Genomic DNA, 23,367 nt, shown 5'->3' with positions numbered 1-23,367 from the left:
TTTGTATTATTGTTAACAATGAAATTATGACAACGGATTTTATTTTGCAAAATTAGTTAAATTTAAGTTTAATTATTAAGGTGGATCAAATATAAACGAGATTTGTTTAAAAATTATTTATTTGATTAATACACGTGGAAGCAAAATTATTTTTTTATACTCCTAGCGAGAGAACAACCACGGATCGGACAACTCGTCCATTTCGTGCTAGTCGGCGCTTAAAAAACCCCCGAGCGTGTCGTATTTATAAATATGGTACCAAGTAGTGCGTTATACTCTTCACTTTGTCCGCCCATGCACAGATCGTGGTTGTTCTCTCGCTGGACGGAATATAATGTAATAAATTATATATTAAATCATTATATATTAGTTCATCAGTTTTCTAATATAATGTTTAAATGCATAAATAATGGTAAGAAATCGATTAATAAGAAATCGATTATCCATTTTTAAATAATTTTTTAAATGATTAGAATACAGGATAAACATGTAAAACGCATTTCAGGAACAAATAAGGAACACAAAAACAACTAAAAAAGTTCATATAAACATATGTCATATTTTACATTGTTTCCGAGTTATAGCCATATTTGTGATTCAGATGTCTACTTTTACAAAAAGTGCTTTAAATGACCTTCGACTTGAATGCAAACATGTAATCATCATATCGTAGTTTATTTTTTCAAAAATTTCGGATATTTGTTTGATCTGTTTCAGGCTTGTTGAAATCATTGACAAAGAAATTGAATATTGGCAACAGGGGTTGAGTAGACAATTGATTTCAAATGTCCCCAGAGATAAAAATCTAACGGATTTTAATCCGGAGAGCGAGCAGGCTAAGTAATTGGATCATCATGTCCCATCTATTGGTTAACAAATCGTTCGGTCAGATACTGTTTTGCCTTTTGGCATCTGAATCACAAACATGGCTGTAACTTGGAAACGATGTGAAATATGATATGTGTTTATATGAACATTTTTGGTTGTTTCTGTTCCTTATTCGCTCTTGAAGTGCGTCTCATATGTTTATGAACACCCTGTATAAATAAATATAAAATATAATACATATGCATTACGTTATATGCATCAAAATTAGATATGCTGAATACCTTGGAAAGTTGAATAAATTTAGTAAGGACTAATTATATAAGATTGCTCCCATTAGACAAACTCTTTGCGTGATAACTCGCTTTTTCGTAGATAATATTCTTTCATACGTGGATATAGTGCTGGTCCCTAGACTTTTTCCATATCATATTGATAAGAAAAGGATGGCAAGGAGGAAGTTTTAACTGATAAATGTCTGGTACTGTCTAAGAATACGGGCTCTTCCACGTCTTTTTTAGAAAATTTTTTCTTCTCAACACAAAGAAAGATTAATATTTTTCTACAGAAATTTATCCTTAACATGGTGGCGCAGTTGAAGTTGTTGAAGTCTATGGCAACTGCTTTGTGTTGAAGTTTTGAAAACAAATCCGCGATTCTGATAGAAATGCTTTAATAATAATCGCATGATTGTCTTCTTGCACACGAATATGATGAAGATACAAATATCTTGCATAGTGTCCATCAAAATAATACTACGGATGATATATCGTATTGTATTATCATTAACCAGCCAAAATTCCAACATTGTCGATATAATCCAATTTATGGCTATTATAATAAATAGCATGATAAACAGTTTCAAATACAAATTGAACCTATAATCGAATATATCTATTATACACATTTTTTAAAATTATTATTTTATATATATATATATATATATATATATATATATATATATATATATGTACAGGATGTCCGGCGTCAATCGCATCTCCTGTCGTTTAATGGTAGAGCAGGTAAAACTGAAGAGAAAAATCCTGTACCACTTTGCTATTTTTGCAATAATTTTCGAGAAATTAATTAATATAAATTAATTAATAAATAAAATCCATTGTTATCATGTATTGCTCGTATGTAGCCGTTGTCATTTGTAGAGTGCTCCTCCCAAAATTTTGTCGCGCGTCTAGCGACCATAAATTTTTTAGTTGTCTTTGGGCCTTCTTTCTCGCCACGCGCTTATACTCACGCGAATTGATCTTTTTAAATTAATTTCTTGAAAATTACCGCCGGACACCCTGTATATTTAAATAACGACATCATAAATATTATTAAGTATATAAGTTAAAATAAAATAAAGTAATTAAAAATAAAGTAAAGATTAATTACAAATTTAAAAAAAAGAGAAAAATAGAAAAAATTGTAACATTTTCCTAAAAAAAAAATTAAGAAAATGATGCGCACGATTGAACAATAGCGATGTGTGTATACAAAAAGGTTTATCGTAATTATAAAAACACATTATCGCAAGTACAAAAAGTCTAAAAAATATGATTATCTCTCTTTATAATCGGAAATGAAAAGCGATTAATTTAGCAATATCGCTGACAAATGATATATTATAGAAGCACATATTTATTATTAAGATAGCATGCATCGATATAAGTAGTATAGGGGCCACTATAGCGAGACAGGAATGTCCCCCTTTTCCCCTTGGCGCCAGCCCCCGCTGTGATCCCTTCCCCCTGTCCCCCTGGGCAGGTACCTGAGAAAAAGAGTGGGGACTCGTGGACGTCCACAAGGCGATTTTTTAATTTTAAAATTTTTTTAAGAGTGGGGGGAGTCGTGGACGTCCATATGGCGATTTTTTAATTTTAAAAATTTTTTAAGAGTGGGGGGAGTCGTGGACGTGCACGAGGCAGTTTTTTTATTTTTTATTTTTTCCTGGGCTGGAAATACTCGGGCTGGAACCTGGGTCTTCTGCTTTTCTGGTCGGGGTCCTAGTGCGGTGGGCTAACTGAAATCTTACAAGAGTGAGAGTTAGATGTGGCATTTAAGCGAAGAGTAGCTCTCTCCGGCCCGGGGACCGAGCGCTCCGATTGGTTTCTCCTATAGTGGCCGGCTGTTTGATTGGTTCCGACGAGCTGGAAAAACGAGAGAGAAAATAGAGTGAGAGAGAGAAAGTCGACAAGATGTCCGAGGTGTCAGCAGCCGGTAAAATATCGGGCGCCGAAGACAGCGGAGATGTCCCATTGCATTCCCCTCCTCCTCCTCCTCCTTCTCCCCAGCCCTATGGAAAATCGAAAAATATCGCATGACATACGGTATCTCTCGCCTTCGAGCGTCCTTACGGAAAAACTTCGAACTGCAGCGAGCGCGTCGCCCGCGTCTCTCCTTCTTGCTGAAAAAAGAAAAATCACCTAGTGCGGAATTATCAGTTATCAAGATATACAAACGTAATACGAAGCGTTCATGATCGGACATGATTGTCCACGCCGGTCGAGTCATGCAACGCAGGTAGACGCGATGTCGTCATCGGAGGCGATACGCTATCGGAGATTGAAAGAGCTATGGCGCCGCAGAGTCTAGGAAGGAAAGAAGGAAGGAGAGAAAAGGAAAAAATTGAACGTTTTCAGGTAATATTTAAAATTAATATTTTAACATTTACATTAAATTTAACATTTTTATTTACGCTACAGAAATGTTTTGTACAATTTTCTTACATTTAAATATAATATTTATAACATTTACAAAAAGATGTTAACTCTTAATGGATGGAAAATATGGGAATTCGTTGTTTTTCAATTATTTAGCTGCATATTTTTCCCCCTCTTTTCCTTATATTTCAGTATATAAGTAAGGCGAGAAAACGCGGAACTTTATTCATTTGAGTTTGCTCGAAATCTTCATTTCGGCTTCGGTACAAGTATTCGTCGTTGTTGTGACCAGTGTTCAACTAGTTCTCGGTAAAAAGTGTAAAAATGGCCGCCGCAAAAAAAGTATCCAGTGAACGGAAAAAGCTAACCGATTTTGTTAAATCTACTCACGTTTGTGATATTAACAAATCGGGCCTTAAGACCGACTTCGATAGAAGAAACGATCAGCGATATTTATTATTATCGACGACGTACGGGCTTAACGCATCGTATACTAAGAAGATTCACGTGGGATTGCAGGCGACGAGTGAAAATTGCTTTGTACCGATTGTAAAATTAACAGGCAATTATGCAGATGGAATATGTCTCGACACCGACACCTGGCAGCAATTTCAAATCAGCATGGAGCAGATGAAGCAGTATTTGTGCGAGAATCAAAAATCCAAACCAAGTCCGATTATTATCAACAATATTTCCATCGGCTTCACAACCGCTTACGGAACAAGGGCAGTGATAGTGAGTTATAAGGAAAATGCGGGACAACCGGCGAATAATAACGAGACGGAGGAGCAGTCCCCGTTGAAGAAGCAAAAAACGTACAGCGTCGCCATTGTGATGCAGAAAACTACTTTTGTCGGCCTGGAAGATATCGCAAGATGTGTGGACGCTCATTTGGCACGGTTAATTCCCATTACCGACACCGTCAACGCGTGCTCCAAATACCTGATTAACGAAATAGAATTAAAACTTCCCTCGTCTTACATAGATTGTGAAATTATAAAACTTACAGTTAGAGGTAATTTTGAAGAAATCGAGCGCGATGTACGAACACAAATAAATAATTTACCATTTTTAGACGTATATTTTAATATTGTATTCGAAGAATTGCTTTCGCTAGGTTTTAATGAAATTGTACGTATAATTTTACTAAAGCGCAATTGTTAGTTTTATAAAAAAGAAAAATTTTATTTTCAATAAATAGAATGTTTTAACCTTAAAAAACTTAAATATATTTTCTTTTACCCTACTTCTTTCCTATCAATCACCTCTCCCCTCTTTCTCACTTCTTTACTATTAACATAAAAAATTTTATCGCATAGTAATATTGCACGATAGCCGAGCGTTAGACGAACATCTTATTTTTAGCATAAGCATGCATAGAGCACCGCGTAAAAGCTCGTAAGCAGCGGTGCTCAAAAAACGCTGACGCGAGCTCACCTCCGCGAATACGCTTACTCGCGTCGATTCCGCGGCTGCTTATCAGCTAATTGGCCGCGGTACTTTTCGCTCGTTCGCCGACCGGAAACGCTAGCGCGAGCATGCGGCCGCCGCGGTGGGGCCCCCGGAGCGCGGATAAGCTTATTATTCCTCGCATACACGAGCAATATTAAAGCAATATTCGAATGTACATATTTTTTACGTAACATTAAGTATCATCGGCTACTTTTTTATATTTATGAAAGCGCGCGCAAATGCCAAATCGTTCATTTCGCAAAATGGACGTACGGTGGAAACATCCGTGGACGTCGATCGTCTGCGGTCCTACGGGATGTGGAAAAACAATTTTCGTAAAAACGTTTCTTCAATATTTATCCGTCATGTCCGATGTTAGATTCGAGAGAATTTTATTTTATTACGCAGAATGGCAAGACGCGTATCAGCGTTTACAGTACGTCGCAAGTGCGTCAAAAGAAGAGGAGGAGGAGGAAAAGGAGGAGGAAAGAGCACGAAAGACGGATTACGTTAATAATGTTTTGATAAAATCGAAGAAAAATATAATTGAATTTCGCGAAGGATTACCGCGTCCGGAAGATTATTCCAACGATCCGCTCTCGCCAAAATTAATAATAATTGACGATCTTATGAGAGAATCATCGTCGTGCGACGCTATCGTAGATCTATTTACCAAAGGAAGTCATCATAAGAATCTCAGTGTTATACTCATCTCGCAAAATCTCTTTCATCAAGGACGCGGACAACGCGACATATCTCTGAACGCGAATTACATAGTAGTTTTAAAAATCCACGCGATCGTGCACAAATTCGTCATCTAGCGCGTCAAGTATATCCCGATGATCCAAAATTTATGGAAGAAGCGTACTACGACGCTACATCGAGACCTCACGGGTATTTATTGCTCGATTTGAAACAATCGACTCCAGACGAATATCGTTTTCGCACGTGTATCTTTCCCAACGATACTCTGCATTACGCTTACATTCCGCGTAGATCGAATAATAGAAGTGGAGGAGGTGTATAAAGGACAATATTCGCGTTCGCAGCTTGTCAGTCGTGTAATTGCAGCGTAATGGTGAAAAAAGACGCGAGTAATAAAAATTCGACGTTTTCGTCATCGGATAAAGCAATAAAGAATGCTAGACGCTCTATCGGTGAGAGAAACTTATGTCTTTTGAAAGCTTTGTGTCATTTGAAAAAAATCAAAGAACAGCATTCTTACGTATGGCCGATATTAATCTCGTAAAGTGTATTCAAGAATGCATTTTCAATACACTCAAAGGCAACGTGCCGCTTCGTTGTAGCGATAAGAAGCATTTAGGCAAACATAAAACGATTTTACGGCGTGTAGCGGCAAAAGAGGGTAATTGGAAGGCTAAAAGAAAATTGTTGATACAACGAGGTGGGTTTTACCATATCTTATCGGCCCTATACTTACAGCTGTATTATCGAGGATTATCGGTGACTAAAGAGAAAAATTCCTGTCTATATCGTGTTTTTCCGGAAAAAATAAAAAGATACAAATTATCAATAGAACTTTGAATAATGGAGAGAGCTAAAAATGGTTTTGATTTCTACCGAAAATCTCGAGAGAATGCAGCGTATGCAACCGGAAGTGTCACCCGTTATACCAACTGACAATCCGACGAAGAAAAATATGGAAATATCAAATACGGAAAATGTTATTAATAATACGGTACGGACACCGGGAACACCTTTGTCGCGACTTGACGCTGAGATGTGGCGTATTTTGAATCTCGCAACTCCTATAGATGAGGACAAAAATGGAAATTGTATAAAGAAGTACTTCAACGTTATCTTCACTTTGTTCGCGAGGCAGAAAAACGTTTACGCGATAATACAAGGGCTAACGAAGAGGACGATAACGTCGAGCAGAACGAAGAAACGAATTTAGATGACGCCGATGATAATGAGCTTATGGAAACGTCAAATTTAATCGATAGCGTGCGTGGTGATGGCGTCGATAGTAGTAGTAGTAGCAGTAGTTTCGGAAAAAGCGCGTACAATCGGCTGAAATGATTAAAGAAATAGTCAGCAACGTACCGAAAACTTATCGCGATAAAGCGCGCGCCCTATTAAAATATTTGATCGATATTCCTCCATCGAAGATTAGCTGGGATAGGCGAGGACTCGTAACTATAGACGGTGACGTCATAATGGATTCGAATATCACCGAACTTATAAATGATGCGATACGCGAAAGGAAAACAGTAAAAGCAACCGGAAGAATTCAATTTGCGCGTTTATTACATGACATAGGCACACCTTCCAATCTCATTGGAAATCGTGATTTATTACATACGGCCGCGCGATCTCATCGTATTAAAAGCACGTTACCGCGTGGAAGTTCCACTCCGAAAACTTCATTAGCGCGCTCAAAGTCGTGTAGACGTAAGGTGCACGAATCTAGCGAAATCGAAGGTGATACGGCGTTTATATCGGCCGTCGAGGACGAGGGTGACAAAACATTAACAGATTACGTAGAGCTGTCGCCGACAAAGAAGAGAAAAGGTTTACTCGACTGGAGCAAACTCGAATGACGGAACTCGAAAAATTCTATTACAATCCCTCGCATTATGCTGGATATTCAGCGACGGCCAATTTGTCGCGAGCTGCTAAACCGAATTTCACACGTAACGAAGTCATCGACTGGCTTAAATCGCAAGATGCGTACACGCTGCATCGTCCAGTGCGCCGAAAATTTCCGCGTTTACATTATAATGTGACAAACATCGATGACTTATGGGAGGCTGATTTGATCGATCTACGTAATCTTAAAAGCTACAATGACGGCTATTCATATTTATTGACGGTTATCGACGCCCTTAGTAAATTTGTTTGGGTAGAACCTTTACGTGATAAGACAGGTAGCTGTGTAGTAAAAGCCTTTCAACGCATATTCTCGAGAAACAATGACCGTTTACCCGTATACCTGCAAACCGACAAAGGTAAAGAATTTATCGCTCGTCATGTACAAAATTTCTTAAAAGAAAAAGATATTCGTTTTCGCGTAACGCGTAATCCCGATATCAAAGCAGCTATAGTGGAACGATTTAATAGAACGCTCAAGGAACGGATGTGGCGTTATTTTACACATAAAAATACGAGGCGTTACATAGATGTTTTGCAGGATATCGTTCGCGCTTACAATCACACGTGTCACTCCACCATCAAAATGCAGCCTGCAGTCGTTACGCTAGAAAATGCACGTGTAGCGCGTGAAAATATGATTCGTCGTTGGAATGACATCGAGCAGAAAAAGAATCGCGGTCGTAGACAAAAGGCTAAATATAGCGCGGGTGATTTTGTACGGGTCAGTAGAGCAAAGGTAGCCTTTGAGAAAGGATACGAGGCAAAGTGGAGCGAAGAAATATTTCGAATTCACCGTGTTCTCGAATGGAGAAAACCGCTCGTATACGAACTAAGCGATTTAGCGGGTGAAGTTATAGACGGGTTTTTTTACGAACAAGAATTAGCGCCGGTTATTAAAGACTTGCAGGGGGAGAATTTATCGTCGAGCGTGTGATAAAAAGCAAGGGTCGTGGAAATAAAAACAATTATTAGTTAGCTGGCAAGGATATCCTTCAAAATTCGATTCTTGGATACCCGCTGAGAGCTTAAAGATTTTAGATAAAAATGAGGGAGGATGAATTTTATATGGTTCTTCCGAGCAATAGCAGCATGCGCTACTTTCCGGAAAATAAAACCACTTGTTTCACCACAGAATTACCTCAGCGTGTAGATTTGCACGGTCGGTGGGAAGTAGCGCTCACGGAGATTCAATTTCCGTGTAGTTTTTTACATATACGAGCCGGAGAAGGATTAATGAGATTCATCGATATTACAGAGCGCGATAAGACAATTAACGCTATGAAAGCGCAAGTACCTTCGGGTATTTACTCGACCGTGCGAGATATTATAGATGCTGTGAATTATACAGCCGAATCCGTGGCTTCGCATATCGTTTGGCGATTCGAGACTGTCATTGGTGGTAAAATTGTTATGAAACTTTCCTGTGAAGAAGAGAAATGCACTATAACTCATTATGTAAATTTCTCCGACAAACTTCAACGAATACTCGGTTTTGACACGCATGTTAAGCATAGAGATCTGATTCAGCTCGATAGCGATCCTATTCCACCAACATTTCCAACATGGTTTTACAATGAAATCGGCATCGATGTAAACAAAAATACGAATGAACTCATTAAACTAGAAAGTAGTTCCGTTCTATCTGACGTTTTACCCGAATGGGTTTACGATGAAGTTTATAATTTGCTATTTTTGTACTCCCGCACAGTCGCATGATAATAGCTGACGAACCGGCTAGTTTGTTGCGCGGTATTCCCGACAAACTCTTTGTCTATTGTGATATTTGCGAACCTTACATTACAGGCGATGTACAATCTCCTCTTCTGCGAATAGTCACGCACGATGCTCGAAACGATTACGCGTTTGCATCCACGCAGATAAAGCATTTCTCACCCGCGCAATACATAGCTCTGCGTCAAACGTGCTTTCGTACAATAGAAATAGATATAAGAGATCAGCTGGGGCAGAGTATACCATTCGAATTTGGAACGTTAACGGTGACATTGCACTTTAGACGTATCGAGTAAATATTACAAAAAAATTTATATCCACGACAACGGAAGAAAAAATTTCGAACGTTAATGGATTATTATTCGATGTATCACGATGAATTACAAAATGGTGGTAGTTGGGGTGGCGGAATTCCGCGAGTTTTCGTTGGTTCGTCCTATCAACGCGGTCATGGCATCGGCAGTTTTCTCGGAGGATTATTCAGACGCGTACTACCCTATTTTAGTAGAGGCATACGGGCTGTGGGGAAAGAAGCTTTACGCGCCGGCGTTAATATAATCGACGATGTTGAAAATAATATGCCGTTTAAGGTAGCGGCCAAACATCGATTCGAAGAATCGCGCGACAATCTTAAGAGAAAAGCTAAAGAAAAAATAAGCAGTCTAATGAAAGGTTCGGGATATAAGACGGATGCGAAAATGCATGTAGCTCAGTTTCCTTTCGTCGGGCTCAATACGTGCATCGCTAAATCTGCGGGTTCGCGTAAACGTCGCGGGACGTATAAGAAAAATTCGTCGAAGGTCAAGACTCGCGGAAAGAAAAACCAATACGCGGTCATCGGGCAATAAGAGGAGGGGAGGAAAAAGCAGTGAAAAGGCTTAAGACATCCACGAAACGCCGAAAAATCGGTAAAAAGCGCACCGTATCCGACATATTTTCTTAAACGCTCGTATAAATATAATCTTTGAAAGCGGAAATTACAGCGACGAGAAAGTAAAATTTACGCTAATTAAAAGACATGTCCTTTCTTCATACGCATTCGAGCGAGTGTTTAAAGAGTGAACTCGACCTCTTCTCCTTACCACCCACGCAAACTAGTATCGAGAGTTCACAATGGATTCATTACAAACCCGTGACTTCGCTCTCGGACGACTCGCCGATAGAATTCGTCATTCCCGGTCACGGAGAAGAATATTTAGATCTCACGCACACCATGCTGAGTCTTCGCGTACGCGTAGAAACGTCAGGCGATTCCACAGGACACGTTACGGGAGTAAGCGGCAGCGCAACGACGGACAATGTAGGCCCCGTAAATCATTTACTTCATTCCATCTTCAATCAGATCGACGTGTATTTCAATCAAAAGCTCGTATCGCCGCCAAACAACGCTTACGCGTACCGCGCCTACATCGAGGCGTTGTTAAATTATTCTTCACCGGCAAAAACTTCCCATCTAACCTCATGTCTATGGGACGCGGATACTCCCGGACGAATGGACGAACCGGTGGAATCAAAACGGCAAATTCCGCTCTCGTGAGACGCGCTCATTACATACGAGGAGGACGGGCTCTAGATCTTATAGGACATCTCCATTGTGATGTTTTCAATCAGGACAAATTTTTAATTAACGGTGTAGAAGTACGTTTGAGGCTCGTTCGTTCGAAAGATTCGTTCTGTCTTATGGATAGTAACGGTGCGTCGTCGAAAATTCATATACTGGATGCGAGTCTGCTAGTGAGAAGAGCGAAGATAAGCGCCGGATTATTGCTCGCACATGCAAGAATGCTGAGTAAAGTTACGGCCAAATATCCGCTCACGAGGGTCGAGGTTAAAACATTCACGATCCATAGCGGTGTTGTGGGCGAATCGTTAGATAATGTAATACTTGGTCAACTTCCGAAAAGAATAATAGTCGGTTTTGTCAATAATAAAGCATTTAACGGCGATAGAAAATTAAATCCGTTTAATTTCAAAAATTACGGCATAAATTTCTTCTCGCTGTACGTCGACGGCATGCAAATTCCCAGTAGACCGTTACAACCCTCTTTCTCGACAGAAGAATCGCTTTACGTCGAGGCTTATCAAACGCTCTTCACGGGAACAGGTATTCATTTTTTGAATGAAGGAAATTCTATAAGCAGAGATGATTATTCAAAGGGCTATACGCTATTCGCTTTTGATCTTACGCCCGACTTATCGGCTAATTATGCAGGACATTGGAATCTTGTGAAACATGGTAGTTTACGATTAGAAGTACGATTTGAGAAGGCGCTCACCGAGACCGTTAACTGTATTATTTACGCAGAGTTTGATAATGTCATAGAAATTGACTCATCCCGGCAAGTCATTGTCGATTTTGCCGGTTAGATTTCCGTCGTTCTCTATAACGTAATACTCAAAAATTTTCTCCCAATTTTCCCCTCCACCACAAACGATCAAAATCGCAAACATCAACGTGCTACGTATCAAAAACATGCAGTACGGTAAAAAGATTTCAGTTTCATTCGAGACACGAGTATCGACGCTTCGCGAAGAGTTTAAAACTAACTCCAGAGCACACAGGTTTTCGCATTATGGATATAATCGTCGACATACAGGGTTTCCGTGATGCTCGCGAGAAATTTATCCCTAAAGAAGTTGCCGTTGTCGCCGTTGACGCGCCAATTGTCGGACATTGGATTATGATGCCACCGCATTCGTTTGGCGAATTACCGGAAAATGTAAGACGACAAAATAATTGGCTCACGCGAAATTATCATGGTATTGAATGGTTCGACGGCGAAGCTAATCCGAAATATTTTACAACGCATCTACGCGAAATAACAAGACATGCCCGCTATATTTATGTCAGAGGATGTGAAAAGCAATCTATTTGAGAAATTTACTCTCCAGAGAGATATATAATTTGGAAGATATTTCCCCTGCATTTAAAAATCTAACGTCGAGAGAAGGACGAGGACGATATTGTGGTTATCACGGATTTCGAAAATTCGGAATCTTTCATTGTGCATTACGCAACGCGAACAAATTAAAATGCTGGATACTCGAGCAAAATAATTTTGTCGGCGGCATTAGGAACAATAGTACTCCAACTTGCCACACTCCGGATAAATGTGAAACATCCTATGACAAAAACGAGGAAATCAGTAATGCAGATGATATTTCTTATATCATAAATGAAAATATTAAAACGCTGTCAAATAGCGAAATAGAGAAAAAGAAAATTTTTGAGCCCGATTAAAGAAGAAAAAAGGAAGAAGAAGAAGAAGAAAAATTTGAATTATCGTCGATGATGGACAAGAACAAAATCGAAACAACTACGATCTCCGTGCAAGCAGGCATTGAAGACTCGACGATACAAGATGATCAAAACGAGAAACCGAAAGAGGTAAATACTGAAGTTATCGAATATATAATACCACTCGTACGCTTGCCGTCGAATCAAAAAATGAACTCACGCGAAATTTTACAAGCATTACGACACATCAATGCCAGACACGCGGGAGTTTATCCAGCCGACAGAGTCCCGAGGGTGTGGACACGGTCGACAGCTATCGTCGCTAATACAGACGAGCACAATCGACCTGGAGAACATTGGGTCGCCTTCTTCCTCGATGAGCATGGCACAGCCACCTACTTTGACAGCTACGGAATACCCCCTTGCACCCTGGATTTCTCCTTCGTCTCCGCCGAAACTCCATTATTCATCACTGGAATACTCGACAATTGCAAGGAATTTTTTCGCAAACATGCGGACACTATAGTTGCGTATTTTTATATTATATGTGCAATGGTTATGATCTTAATCGATTTCTTAGTCTTTTTACCGAAGATTGCGAACATAACGATCGTTTAATTGTACAGTTATTTCGTAAAATTTTTCTTTGCAAAAAGAAACAAATGAAACATTGTATACTATGCGCTGTTACGTTTAAGAATGTAATTCAAATTGTAATGTTATAAAAAATACAGTAGTGTCATATTTTAATTATATGTAAAATAATTATAAAAATAAATGTGAGATTTATACTTAAATTGTTTGATTTTTTCAAGTAGCCGATGATACTTAATGTTACGTAAAAATATGTACATTCGAATATTGCTTTAATATTGCTCGTGTATGCGAGGAATAATAAGCTTATCCGCGCTCCGGGGGCCCACCGCGGCGGCCGCATGCTCGCGCTAGCGTTTCCGGTCGGCGAACGAGCGAAAAGTACCGCGGCCAATTAGCTGATAAGCAGCCGCGGAATCGACGCGAGTAAGCGTATTCGCGGAGGTGAGCTCGCGTCAGCGTTTTTGAGCACCGCTGCTTACGAGCTTGTACGCGGTGCTCTATGCATGCTTATGCTAAAAATAAGATGTTCGTCTAACGCGCGGCTATCGCGCAATATTACTAGGCGATAAAATTTTTATGTTAATAGTAAAGAAGAGGGAGGAAGAGGGAGAGGTGATTAATAGGAAAGAAGTAGGGTAAAAGAAAATATATTTAAGTTTTTAAGGTTAAAACATTCTATTTATTGAAAATAAAATTTTTCTTTTTATAAAACTAACAATTGCGCTTTAGTAAAATTATACGTACAATTTCATTAAAACCTAGCGAAAGCAATTCTTCGAATACAATATTAAAATATACGTCTAAAAATGGTAAATTATTTATTTGTGTTCGTACATCGCGCTCGATTTCTTCAAAATTACCTCTAACTGTAAGTTTTATAATTTCACAATCTACGTAAGACGAGGGAAGTTTTAATTCTATTTCGTTAATCAGGTATTTGGAGCACGCGTTGACGGTGTCGGTAATGGGAATTAACCGTGCCAAATGAGCGTCCACACATCTTGCGATATCTTCCAGGCCGACAAAAGTAGTTTTCTGCATCACAATGGCGACGCTGTACGTTTTTGCTTCTTCAACGGGGCTGCTCCTCCGTCTCGTTATTATTCGCCGGTTGTCCCGCATTTTCCTTATAACTCACTATCACTGCCCTTGTTCCGTAAGCGGTTGTGAAGCCGATGGAAATATTGTTGATAATAATCGGACTTGGTTTGGATTTTTGATTCTCGCACAAATACTGCTTCATCTGCTCCATGCTGATTTGAAATTGCTGCCAGGTGTCGGTGTCGAGACATATTCCATCTGCATAATTGCCTGTTAATTTTACAATCGGTACAAAGCAATTTTCACTCGTCGCCTGCAATCCCACGTGAATCTTCTTAGTATACGATGCGTTAAGCCCGTACGTCGTCGATAATAATAAATATCGCTGATCGTTTCTTCTATCGAAGTCGGTCTTGAGGCCCGATTTGTTAATATCACAAACGTGAGTAGATTTAACAAAATCGGTTAGCTTTTCCGTTCACTGGATACTTTTTTGCGGCGGCCATTTTTATCACTTTTTACCGAGAACTAGTTGAACACTGGTCACAACAACGACGAATACTTGTACCGAAGCCGAAATGAAGATTTCGAGCAAACTCAAATGAATAAAGTTCCGCGTTTTCTCGCCTTACTTATATACTGAAATATAAGGAAAAGAGTGGGAAAATATGCAGCTAAATAATTGAAAAACAACGAATTCCCATATTTTCCATCCATTAAGAGTTAACATCTTTTTGTAAATGTTATAAATATTATATTTAAATGTAAGAAAATTGTACAAAACATTTCTGTAGCGTAAATAAAACTGTTAAATTTAATGTAAATGTTAAAATATTAATTTTAAATATTACCTGAAAACGTTCAATTTTTTCCTTTTCTCTCCTTCCTTCTTTCCTTCCTAGACTCTGCGGCGCCATAGCTCTTTCAATCTCCGATAGCGTATCGCCTCCGATGACGACATCGCGTCTACCTGCGTTGCATGACTCGACCGGCGTGGACAATCATGTCCGATCATGAACGCTTCGTATTACGTTTGTATATCTTGATAACTGATAATTCCGCACTAGGTGATTTTTCTTTTTCAGCAAGAAGGAGAGACGCGGGCGACGCGCTCGCTGCAGTTCGAAGTTTTTCCGTAAGGACGCTCGAAGGCGAGAGATACCGTATGTCATGCGATATTTTTCGATTTTCCACAGGGCTGGGGAGAAGGAGGAGGAGGAGGAGGGGAATGCAATGGGACATCTCTGCTGTCTTCGGCGGCCGATATTTTACCGGCTTCTGACACCTCGGACATCTTGTCCACTTTCTCTCTCTCACTCTATTTTCTCTCTCGTTTTTCCAGCTCGTCGGAACCAATCAAACAGCCGGCCACTATAGGACAAACCAATCGGAGCGCTCGGTCCCCGGGCCGGAGAGAGCTACTCTTCGCTTAAATGCCACATCTAACTCTCACTCTTGTAAGATTTCAGTTAGCCCACCGCACTAGGACCCCGACCAGAAAAGCAGAAGACCCAGGTTCCAGCCCGAGTATTTCCAGCCCAGGAAAAATAAAAATAAAAAACTGCCTCGTGCACGTCTACGACTCCCCCACTCTTAAAAAATTTTAAAATTAAAAATCGCCTCGTGGACGTCCACGAGTCCCCACTCTTTTTCTCAGGTACCTGCCCAGGGGACAGGGGGAAGGGATCACAGCGGGGGCTGGCGCCAAGGGGGAAAAGGGGGACATTCCTGTCTCGCTATAGTGGCCCCTATACTACTGATATAAAAACGTTTGTCGATACAAACCATCGCTTATTGTCATTATAGGATTGGCTTTCTAAATCTTTTAAATGACGTGTTGTGTCTTTCTCATATCGCATTATCTTTAATATTGTATAAATGGATAAGCAAATGCTACTAATGATACAGATACTTTTGGGGCCGTAATAATATAACTGAGACGCTGCATCCTCTTAAATAAAAAATAAACTTTTCAAATTATTTCATATGCGAGTATGCAAACATACTTTTGGTATGAATTCTCAGATAGCTTAGTCATAATTAAATGTTTTGCTAATAGAATTATATTAACAGTGATATATACTCACCATGAAACCAACAACTGTCAACTCCAAATTCTGGTCGGATAAATTTTTTTGGCACGCTGGGAATAAATTCCATGATAATACAGATGATAGTAAGAATAAAGGGACCTCCCCAAGCAATGGTGGAATATATGAACTTTTTTCTCTCTTGTTTCACATTCCTTTGGAACGAGAAAAGATCTCTGCAAAGCATTTATTTTATATTTCATATTTAGCCCGTAACAAATAAAATAAGTTGCGATGCAAATGTACATTCAAATGAATGTGCTTTTGATCAAGATTCTTGAAAGTTTGTGTCTGTTCTATGTTACTGAAAAATAACGATTTATATTGAGTGAGTCTCGATTGCGCACATTACCGATCAGACACGACAAAATTTCCCGATCGGACACAGACCCGATCGGACACAAGACTCGATCAGACACAGGCTCGTTCGGACACCGGCCCGATCGGATACAGGCCCGATGGGACATCGGCTCGATCGGACACATATGGTTGCAATTGGACATAGGCCTAATCGGACACGGGTCCAATCGGACACTGTAGCATGTACTTTGTAAGTTGTAAAACGAGGTCCACCCTGCCTACCGGTGAGATAGGTGCGGGAAGAGGGTCGGAGGCCCTCCTTGCAAGTGTGTGTGTATGTATGTGTGTGTGTGTGTGTGCGCGCGCGCTTGTGCTTCCTGTCCAATCTTCAATAAGAAAAAATGTAGGATAAATGGGAGGAATATGTATGTCATGTAAGATGCCACCGCTTCGTAAGTTTTAAGTTTTTTTGAGATAGAGGTATTCAATCATAAATCTACACAGTTGATCGCATTTGGTGCAAACAATATGCAGTCGTTTTTTTATACTATATTTTTAAATTAATCAAAATTTTAAGAAAAATATGGCTTTAATATTTTAAAGTATAAAATTATTGCTATGTAAGATTTATGTTTTTAAGTGTTTTAATGAATTTATTTGAATCATTCTTAGTGAATCATGAAATCTATTTGTTAAAAAAGTGTAATTTTTTTTATTTTACATTTAATGTTTACCTATTATGTGGGGTAAGATATTGCATTTTTATGGGGAAAAAAGACAGATCTAGAAAGTTTTAGAATTTTATTCCGGCATGTAGCTATTGAGTCAAATTATTTTCTGATGAAATCTAATCACTACAAATATAAAAAGTTAGTATTATACAATTTTATATAGTTATGATTATTACGTGAGACATTTTTTAACGTACTTCGATATTCAAATATACAGAATATCTTGAAATTAAATATCAAAATTTTGGGTTTGTGTTGGGGATCGATAAATTAAGATAAAAAAGATTCTTTAGAGACTTATTCGTTTTTTGCTTTGTTTTGAAGAAAATTACAAATATAAAACAAAAGGTTTTCTTCAAAAAATCTAAAACAATACCAAAATTATTAAGTTTATTGAGAAGTACCATGAAATAAAAATGATAGAGCGTAGAATTAAGAAAAGAGGGTGAGTTAAAATTCTAAAGTAAAATTAGATTGGAGACAAAATTTCGCATTGTCGTATATATATTTGCAATTCTCTAATTTTGACATTTAATTTTGGAACACCCTGTATAGTATAAAAAAGAATAATTTTGCCGTTTTATCACTTACATTAAACGCAATCAAAATAGATTAGTATTACTTTTTATTGAAAAATTTCAAAATTATACAGTGGTTGCATCTTATCCAACAACTGGGTGAGATATATCTTTATAAAAAAATTTTTTTTTTGTTACTATTAAAATAATATATACATATAAAAAAAGAGAATTACTAAACTCTTACAATCAAATTAAACTCTAATAATCAAATATAAATTTAATAATACAATAATATCAATTTGTGTTTTATTCTATTTTATAATTAGAGAAAAAGATAATATGGACCTCTACAAATAAATTGGCCGCCCCTTCCCCCTCGTTTTTCATATATTGTAAGTGTCGGAACATTTTATGTAATAGATAAACGCTACTGTACACTGTTAACTTATGTTATAACATCTTTAAGTGTTCATAAAAAACGAAATTTTTTCGTTAACCGGTAATTTCTGTTTTCCTTCTTTTTTTTTTTTTACTGAGTTAAAAGTGAATCTCTTATGATAGTGAAAGCAGTAACAAGTACTTCGACATTCTAAAGATAAATATTTTTTCACTTTTGTCTTTTTTTTCGATGATTGTTAAAAATATGCTAATGTATTTAAAATGGCTCCCTGTGACTGCAAGTATTATGGTCCTTGGGGAACCCTTCATATTAAATGCAGGAATTGTAGTTCTTTTTATTTTTAAAAAGTTGTTTTAGATTTCAATTTTGTGTTAATAACTTTTTCTATTTTAAAGATGCCTTGAACGAATATTTCATCAAAGCCACAAAGAAAATGAAAATCATGGAATAGAGAGCAAATGAAAAAGGCTATGGAAGCGTTACGCAATAAGACTATAGCGTTTAAAAAGGCAGTTGAAAGACATTTTCTGTCCCACAAATAACATTAAAAAAGCTTGATCTTCTGCCATCAAATGTAGTTGTACAAAAATCATTGGGTAGAAAGCCTGTGTTACCACTATTGTTAGAAAAAAAATTAATTGAATTGTTGTTCATGGAACACAGTTACCATGGCAAAACGTATGAATGTTAGACGAATGGCTTATTAATTATTGAAAATTATTGAAAAGCAATTCTTTAACGCCCGAAGAAGCAAGATTTGGATAGGATGCTTAAGCTGTAATATATGGGCATATAATGATGTGCTAGTGCAGAAAACAATTTTTGTTGTTAAATGTTGTTTTTGTTACAATCTTTTTTGTTTTTATACATATATTTAATACGTTCCCCGGGTGCCATATTACTCACACATTTCTTATGATTAATATTTTTAAAGTGTTTTAAATAAGATTTTTTTTGGTCATAATTGTGGAATTTTATTTCTTTTCAAATAAACACAAAACAAAATCTTGTCACGGACAGAATAAAGTTTATAACGGTATATTTAAATTATTCAAATAATCATTTTCTACTGAGTTATAGTTTAAAAACAAATTGGTATATATACAGGGTGTCCGATGTCAATCGCATCACTCGTCGTGTGCAGGTAAAACTGAGGAGAAAAGTCCTGTATCACTTTTTTTTATAATGCTTAATAAAAGAGTTATTATTGAAGTCTGGCCTATCATCGTCGATCTTTAGCTGGCCGCACAATCAGTGAGCCGCGCGTCTGGTAGTGTGCGTGAACGCTCAAATGTATGACGGCTTACGGACGTGTGTCCGGCTGAAGATCGGCGATGATAGGCCAGACTTCACTCAATAATAACTCTTTTATTGAGTTTTATAGAAAAAAATGGTACAGGACTTTTCTCCTCAGTTTTGCGTGCTCTATCTGCACATGACGGGTGATGCGATTGACGCCGGACACCCTGTATATACCATCTTCTCCTCTCAAAATTAGAAAGATATTTCCTTTCAAAATTAGATGTAGCTTATTCCTTCGAGTTACTTTATACATTTTAAATTAAAAAAACGTAGCCTATCACAACACTGAAATTATCATTTTTCAAGACAAGTAGTTGTTTTTATACTTTCAATCAACATGACGATACGATAATATATTCATTCCGATCAATGTAAAATATTATTGATAATATTTGTTTTTATCTTTATGTATTATTGTAAATATAATCTGATTGCTATATTTATACATGTATTACAGATGAATATTTTATCATGTCGCGTCTCTTATATAATATCACGATCATAAAAATAAAAGCATTTTATAGATAAAGCATAATATATATAAAGTGTCCGACATAATGACCAAACGAAATGTGGAGGTAGATTGGGCCAAACTGAGTCGAAAATCCTGTATGATTTTGTAATTTGCAATAGTATTATTAAAATTAGTTAGTAATTAAAATATGTGAGCTAATGAGCGCATTGGAAAGCGATAGGTCGGTATCGGCAAGCATGTACGATAGATTATTTGTGTATGTCATTTAGCAACGGAAGCATCATCTAAGCGAGAGATGGCTGCGTGACTCCATGCACCTCTCGCTTAGATGATGTTTTCCAACGCGCTCATTAGCTCACATATTTTAATTAATAACGCAATAATTATTGAAAAATTTGCAAGATGATACAGGACTTTCCGACTCAGTTTGGCCCAATCTACCTCCACTTTTTGTTTGGTCACTTACATGTCGAACACTCTGTATAAATAATAGAGAATAGTATAGAAAAATATACATGACACTTTTTTACCTAAATGTCCACCACATGTCGAAACTCATTACACTTAACCAAAAAGAGCTTGTCAAAAAGCAGTAATAGTTGACTAAAGCTGTAATAATGAAATAAAAAACTGATGTTAATTAACAAATACTTTATATCTCTGTAAAATACTACATTATACTATAAAAAGAGTTTTATTTCAATTTGAATTCTAACTTATATTAGAAAGCAATATAAGTAATCATACATGCTAACATTAAATTAAATAATGTATTATGATTTGATATCGGATTTTTATGTAGCTGCATATTGTTTTAGAAAGCAGATTGGGAAATAAAATCAAATTAGAAATTTGTTTTATTGGAGAAGCATCTTAAAAATATACATTTAATTGTGCAAGAATTATAAATTATAAATCTGCAGGATTTCTCCTACATTCGTGCATATTTGAATATTTTTTGCATATTTTATATATTTTATATATTTTAAACAATTTTATGTATTTTATATCATAAGATTGATATTTTCTTTTTATTTTCTATTTTATTTTCTACATATAAGATAATTTTTTTATCACATAAACATCTCAAATTTACAATCTTCAATTTTGAGAAAATATTATTATTTATTGTGATTTAAATTATAATTTTTAAGTAACATTTTATTTTAAAAATTAATATTTATTTCCTATAATTTATATTTTTTTCCATAAATTTTTTATAAATATATAAATTTCCAAAGTAATTGTATTAATTATATAAATTGTATCAATATACAGATGGAAAATTTATTTTCTTGTTAAAAAAAATATATTAATTAAAATTTCTGTGTTAAATATTTAACACATTCATATATTAATTAAATATTGCTGTTGTATTAATTGAACTCAAATTTTGAATTATTTATACTTTTAAACTGAAAAAAGTATACAATTAATGCAATGTGCACATATTTTTAATTTTACACAATAGATTTATTTTCCATATTAATGACAAGATATTATATGTTAAAATTTATAAAAAAAATATTGATTTTACTCTGTAATAAAAGTGAGAATCATTGAAGACTGCCAATAATCTTGTTTCTAATTTTTTGTTATTAAAAATATGTTGATTTCATACAAAAGTTATTACAAATTATTATGAAGTTTGTATTCATATTGAAATATTAGCATAGTATTAATCATTTAACATAACTATATTATGTTAAATTGACACAAAAAATTGTAGTATAAATATGTTGGATATTATAAATAATTCAATTCTTAATTATTAATCGTTTTTCTTCAATAATGAATTTTTATATAAAAAATTCGATGCTAATTATGATTTATATTATACTATATTGTATTATATACTATATAAAAAAAGTTTTATTTCGACTTCTTTACATTAAGAAATTATAATAGGAAACAATATAAGTAATAAATACGTTCTAATGTTAAATTAAATTATGATACGATTTAAGAGAGATATATTTCTGCAAAATTTTAATAGCATTACTTCAAAAATATTTATTATAAGAAACTCAAAATTGATTGTAAAATACACACAAAATTTTAATTTTATTTAATATTAATATTAATCCTTGCCTTTTTAAAGTTTTACTAAACTGAGTTTAATCAAAAACATAATTAACAAGTATGTACACCATTAAGTATAATATATATTATGTGACTATACTGTACCGCTTATAACACACATGGAATAAGCCAGATCTTTCATGTTGAATAGATAATCAATAATTTCGACAGTGTATGCGATAAACGATAAACTGCTATATCTGCGCAACATGAAACTATGTATGCTATGAAGCTCTGGCAATATAGAGTATACCAAAAATATTGAGAGTAAACATAGCATAGACATTATACGACAACTAAAAAATGTAATGATAAATTCTTTTGACAAAATCTCATTATAAAGATCGTTTATAATCTTATCCATTTCTTTATTTATGGTTTCGTTCACAGCTTCCAAGCAGATAATCGCATCAAACTGATTATGATCCACGACCGCCAAACAATAAGATGTTGATTCGACGAATATGTCAAAATAAGGAAGATACAAAGATCCGTTTGCAAAAAATATGTACTTGTAGTATTTGAAAAAGTAGTCCGGATAAAGCTGGAAATGTATAGTTTCTTGACACGGATTTTGAACAATCAATGGAAAAAGTTCATTTACTTTCTTATTTTCGTTCTGCATCGAATTATTCAAATATCCATATACATTTGGGAGAACATATTCATTTTTTTCAGCAATGCAATTCTTGTTAACCAAACGATCACCAAAAGGATAACAGAGCTTAATACAAGTAATATTGTTGTACATCTCATTTGAAACAATGTGATTTTTATCGTTATTTCCATTATTGTATTTATTTTTGTTATCATTTGTAAAATTTTTATGTAGATTGTATTGCACTAATTCGGTCTTTTTATCACAGTTTCTCTTGATATCCTCGTCAAACTCATATCGCACCGTAAAATTATTGTCTTCGTTATCGTGACTCATACAAATTAGCTGAAATGTTAAAGATGAAATAACGAGTAGAAGCGCACCATGGCAAAACGTAAGATTTTTTCCACACATCGTTGACTTTTTAACGCCTCAAATTTACTGAGAAAAAGCTTATTGTTAAATGTTCAGCAGCGATACGCTTTAATACGGAAGTTAAAACGCGAGTGATATCACCGGATACTATGACGTTTTGACAAGATAAGAATACTCTTGTCCTAGCAAAAAATTAAGTTATTTTTATAAAAACTTACGGGATATGTATTTGCATAAGAACGATACCAATTAATAAGCATCTTATAAGACAAATTATTGATTAACCGAGAACAATATCAATATCAGTTTGATGAAAAATTAATTCTTTGAATT

At 36.1% G+C, this 23,367-nt stretch overlaps 1 protein-coding gene across 1 annotated transcript; it reads right to left on the bottom strand.

The window, feature by feature from the left end:
• Window positions 1-263: 263 nt before the first annotated feature.
• On the bottom strand, window positions 264-23,105 carry LOC126852252 (G-protein coupled receptor Mth-like). Its single transcript, XM_050596853.1, has 5 exons — window positions 22,167-23,105; window positions 20,510-20,588; window positions 16,248-16,426; window positions 15,946-16,111; window positions 264-1,703 (listed from the first exon to the last, which is right to left on the bottom strand). The coding sequence occupies exons 1-5, from the start codon at window positions 23,071-23,073 to the stop codon at window positions 1,388-1,390; spliced, it is 1,647 nt and encodes a 548-aa protein (XP_050452810.1). The 5' UTR covers window positions 23,074-23,105; the 3' UTR covers window positions 264-1,387.
• Window positions 23,106-23,367: the final 262 nt, after the last annotated feature.

This window comes from Cataglyphis hispanica, chromosome 10 (assembly GCF_021464435.1).
Source record: "Cataglyphis hispanica isolate Lineage 1 chromosome 10, ULB_Chis1_1.0, whole genome shotgun sequence".
Lineage (NCBI taxonomy): Eukaryota > Metazoa > Arthropoda > Insecta > Hymenoptera > Formicidae > Cataglyphis > Cataglyphis hispanica.
Note: the sequence above shows the minus strand (reverse complement) of the source record. Positions and strands in the feature narration are given on the sequence as shown.

What these genes read in the sequence shown, in the direction of transcription:
- LOC126852252 (XM_050596853.1), bottom strand. Translation starts at nt 23,073, where the DNA reads ATGTGTGGAAAAAATCTTACGTTTTGCCATGGTGCGCTTCTACTCGTT. An exon ending in TTCCATGTGTGTTATAAGCG is followed by an intron (nt 20,589 to 22,166) that starts GTACAGTATAGT and finishes TCATTATTACAG; the next exon opens with CTTTAGTCAACTATTACTGC. An exon ending in TATAATGACAATAAGCGATG is followed by an intron (nt 1,704 to 15,945) that starts GTTTGTATCGAC and finishes ATTCGATTATAG; the next exon opens with GTTCAATTTGTATTTGAAAC.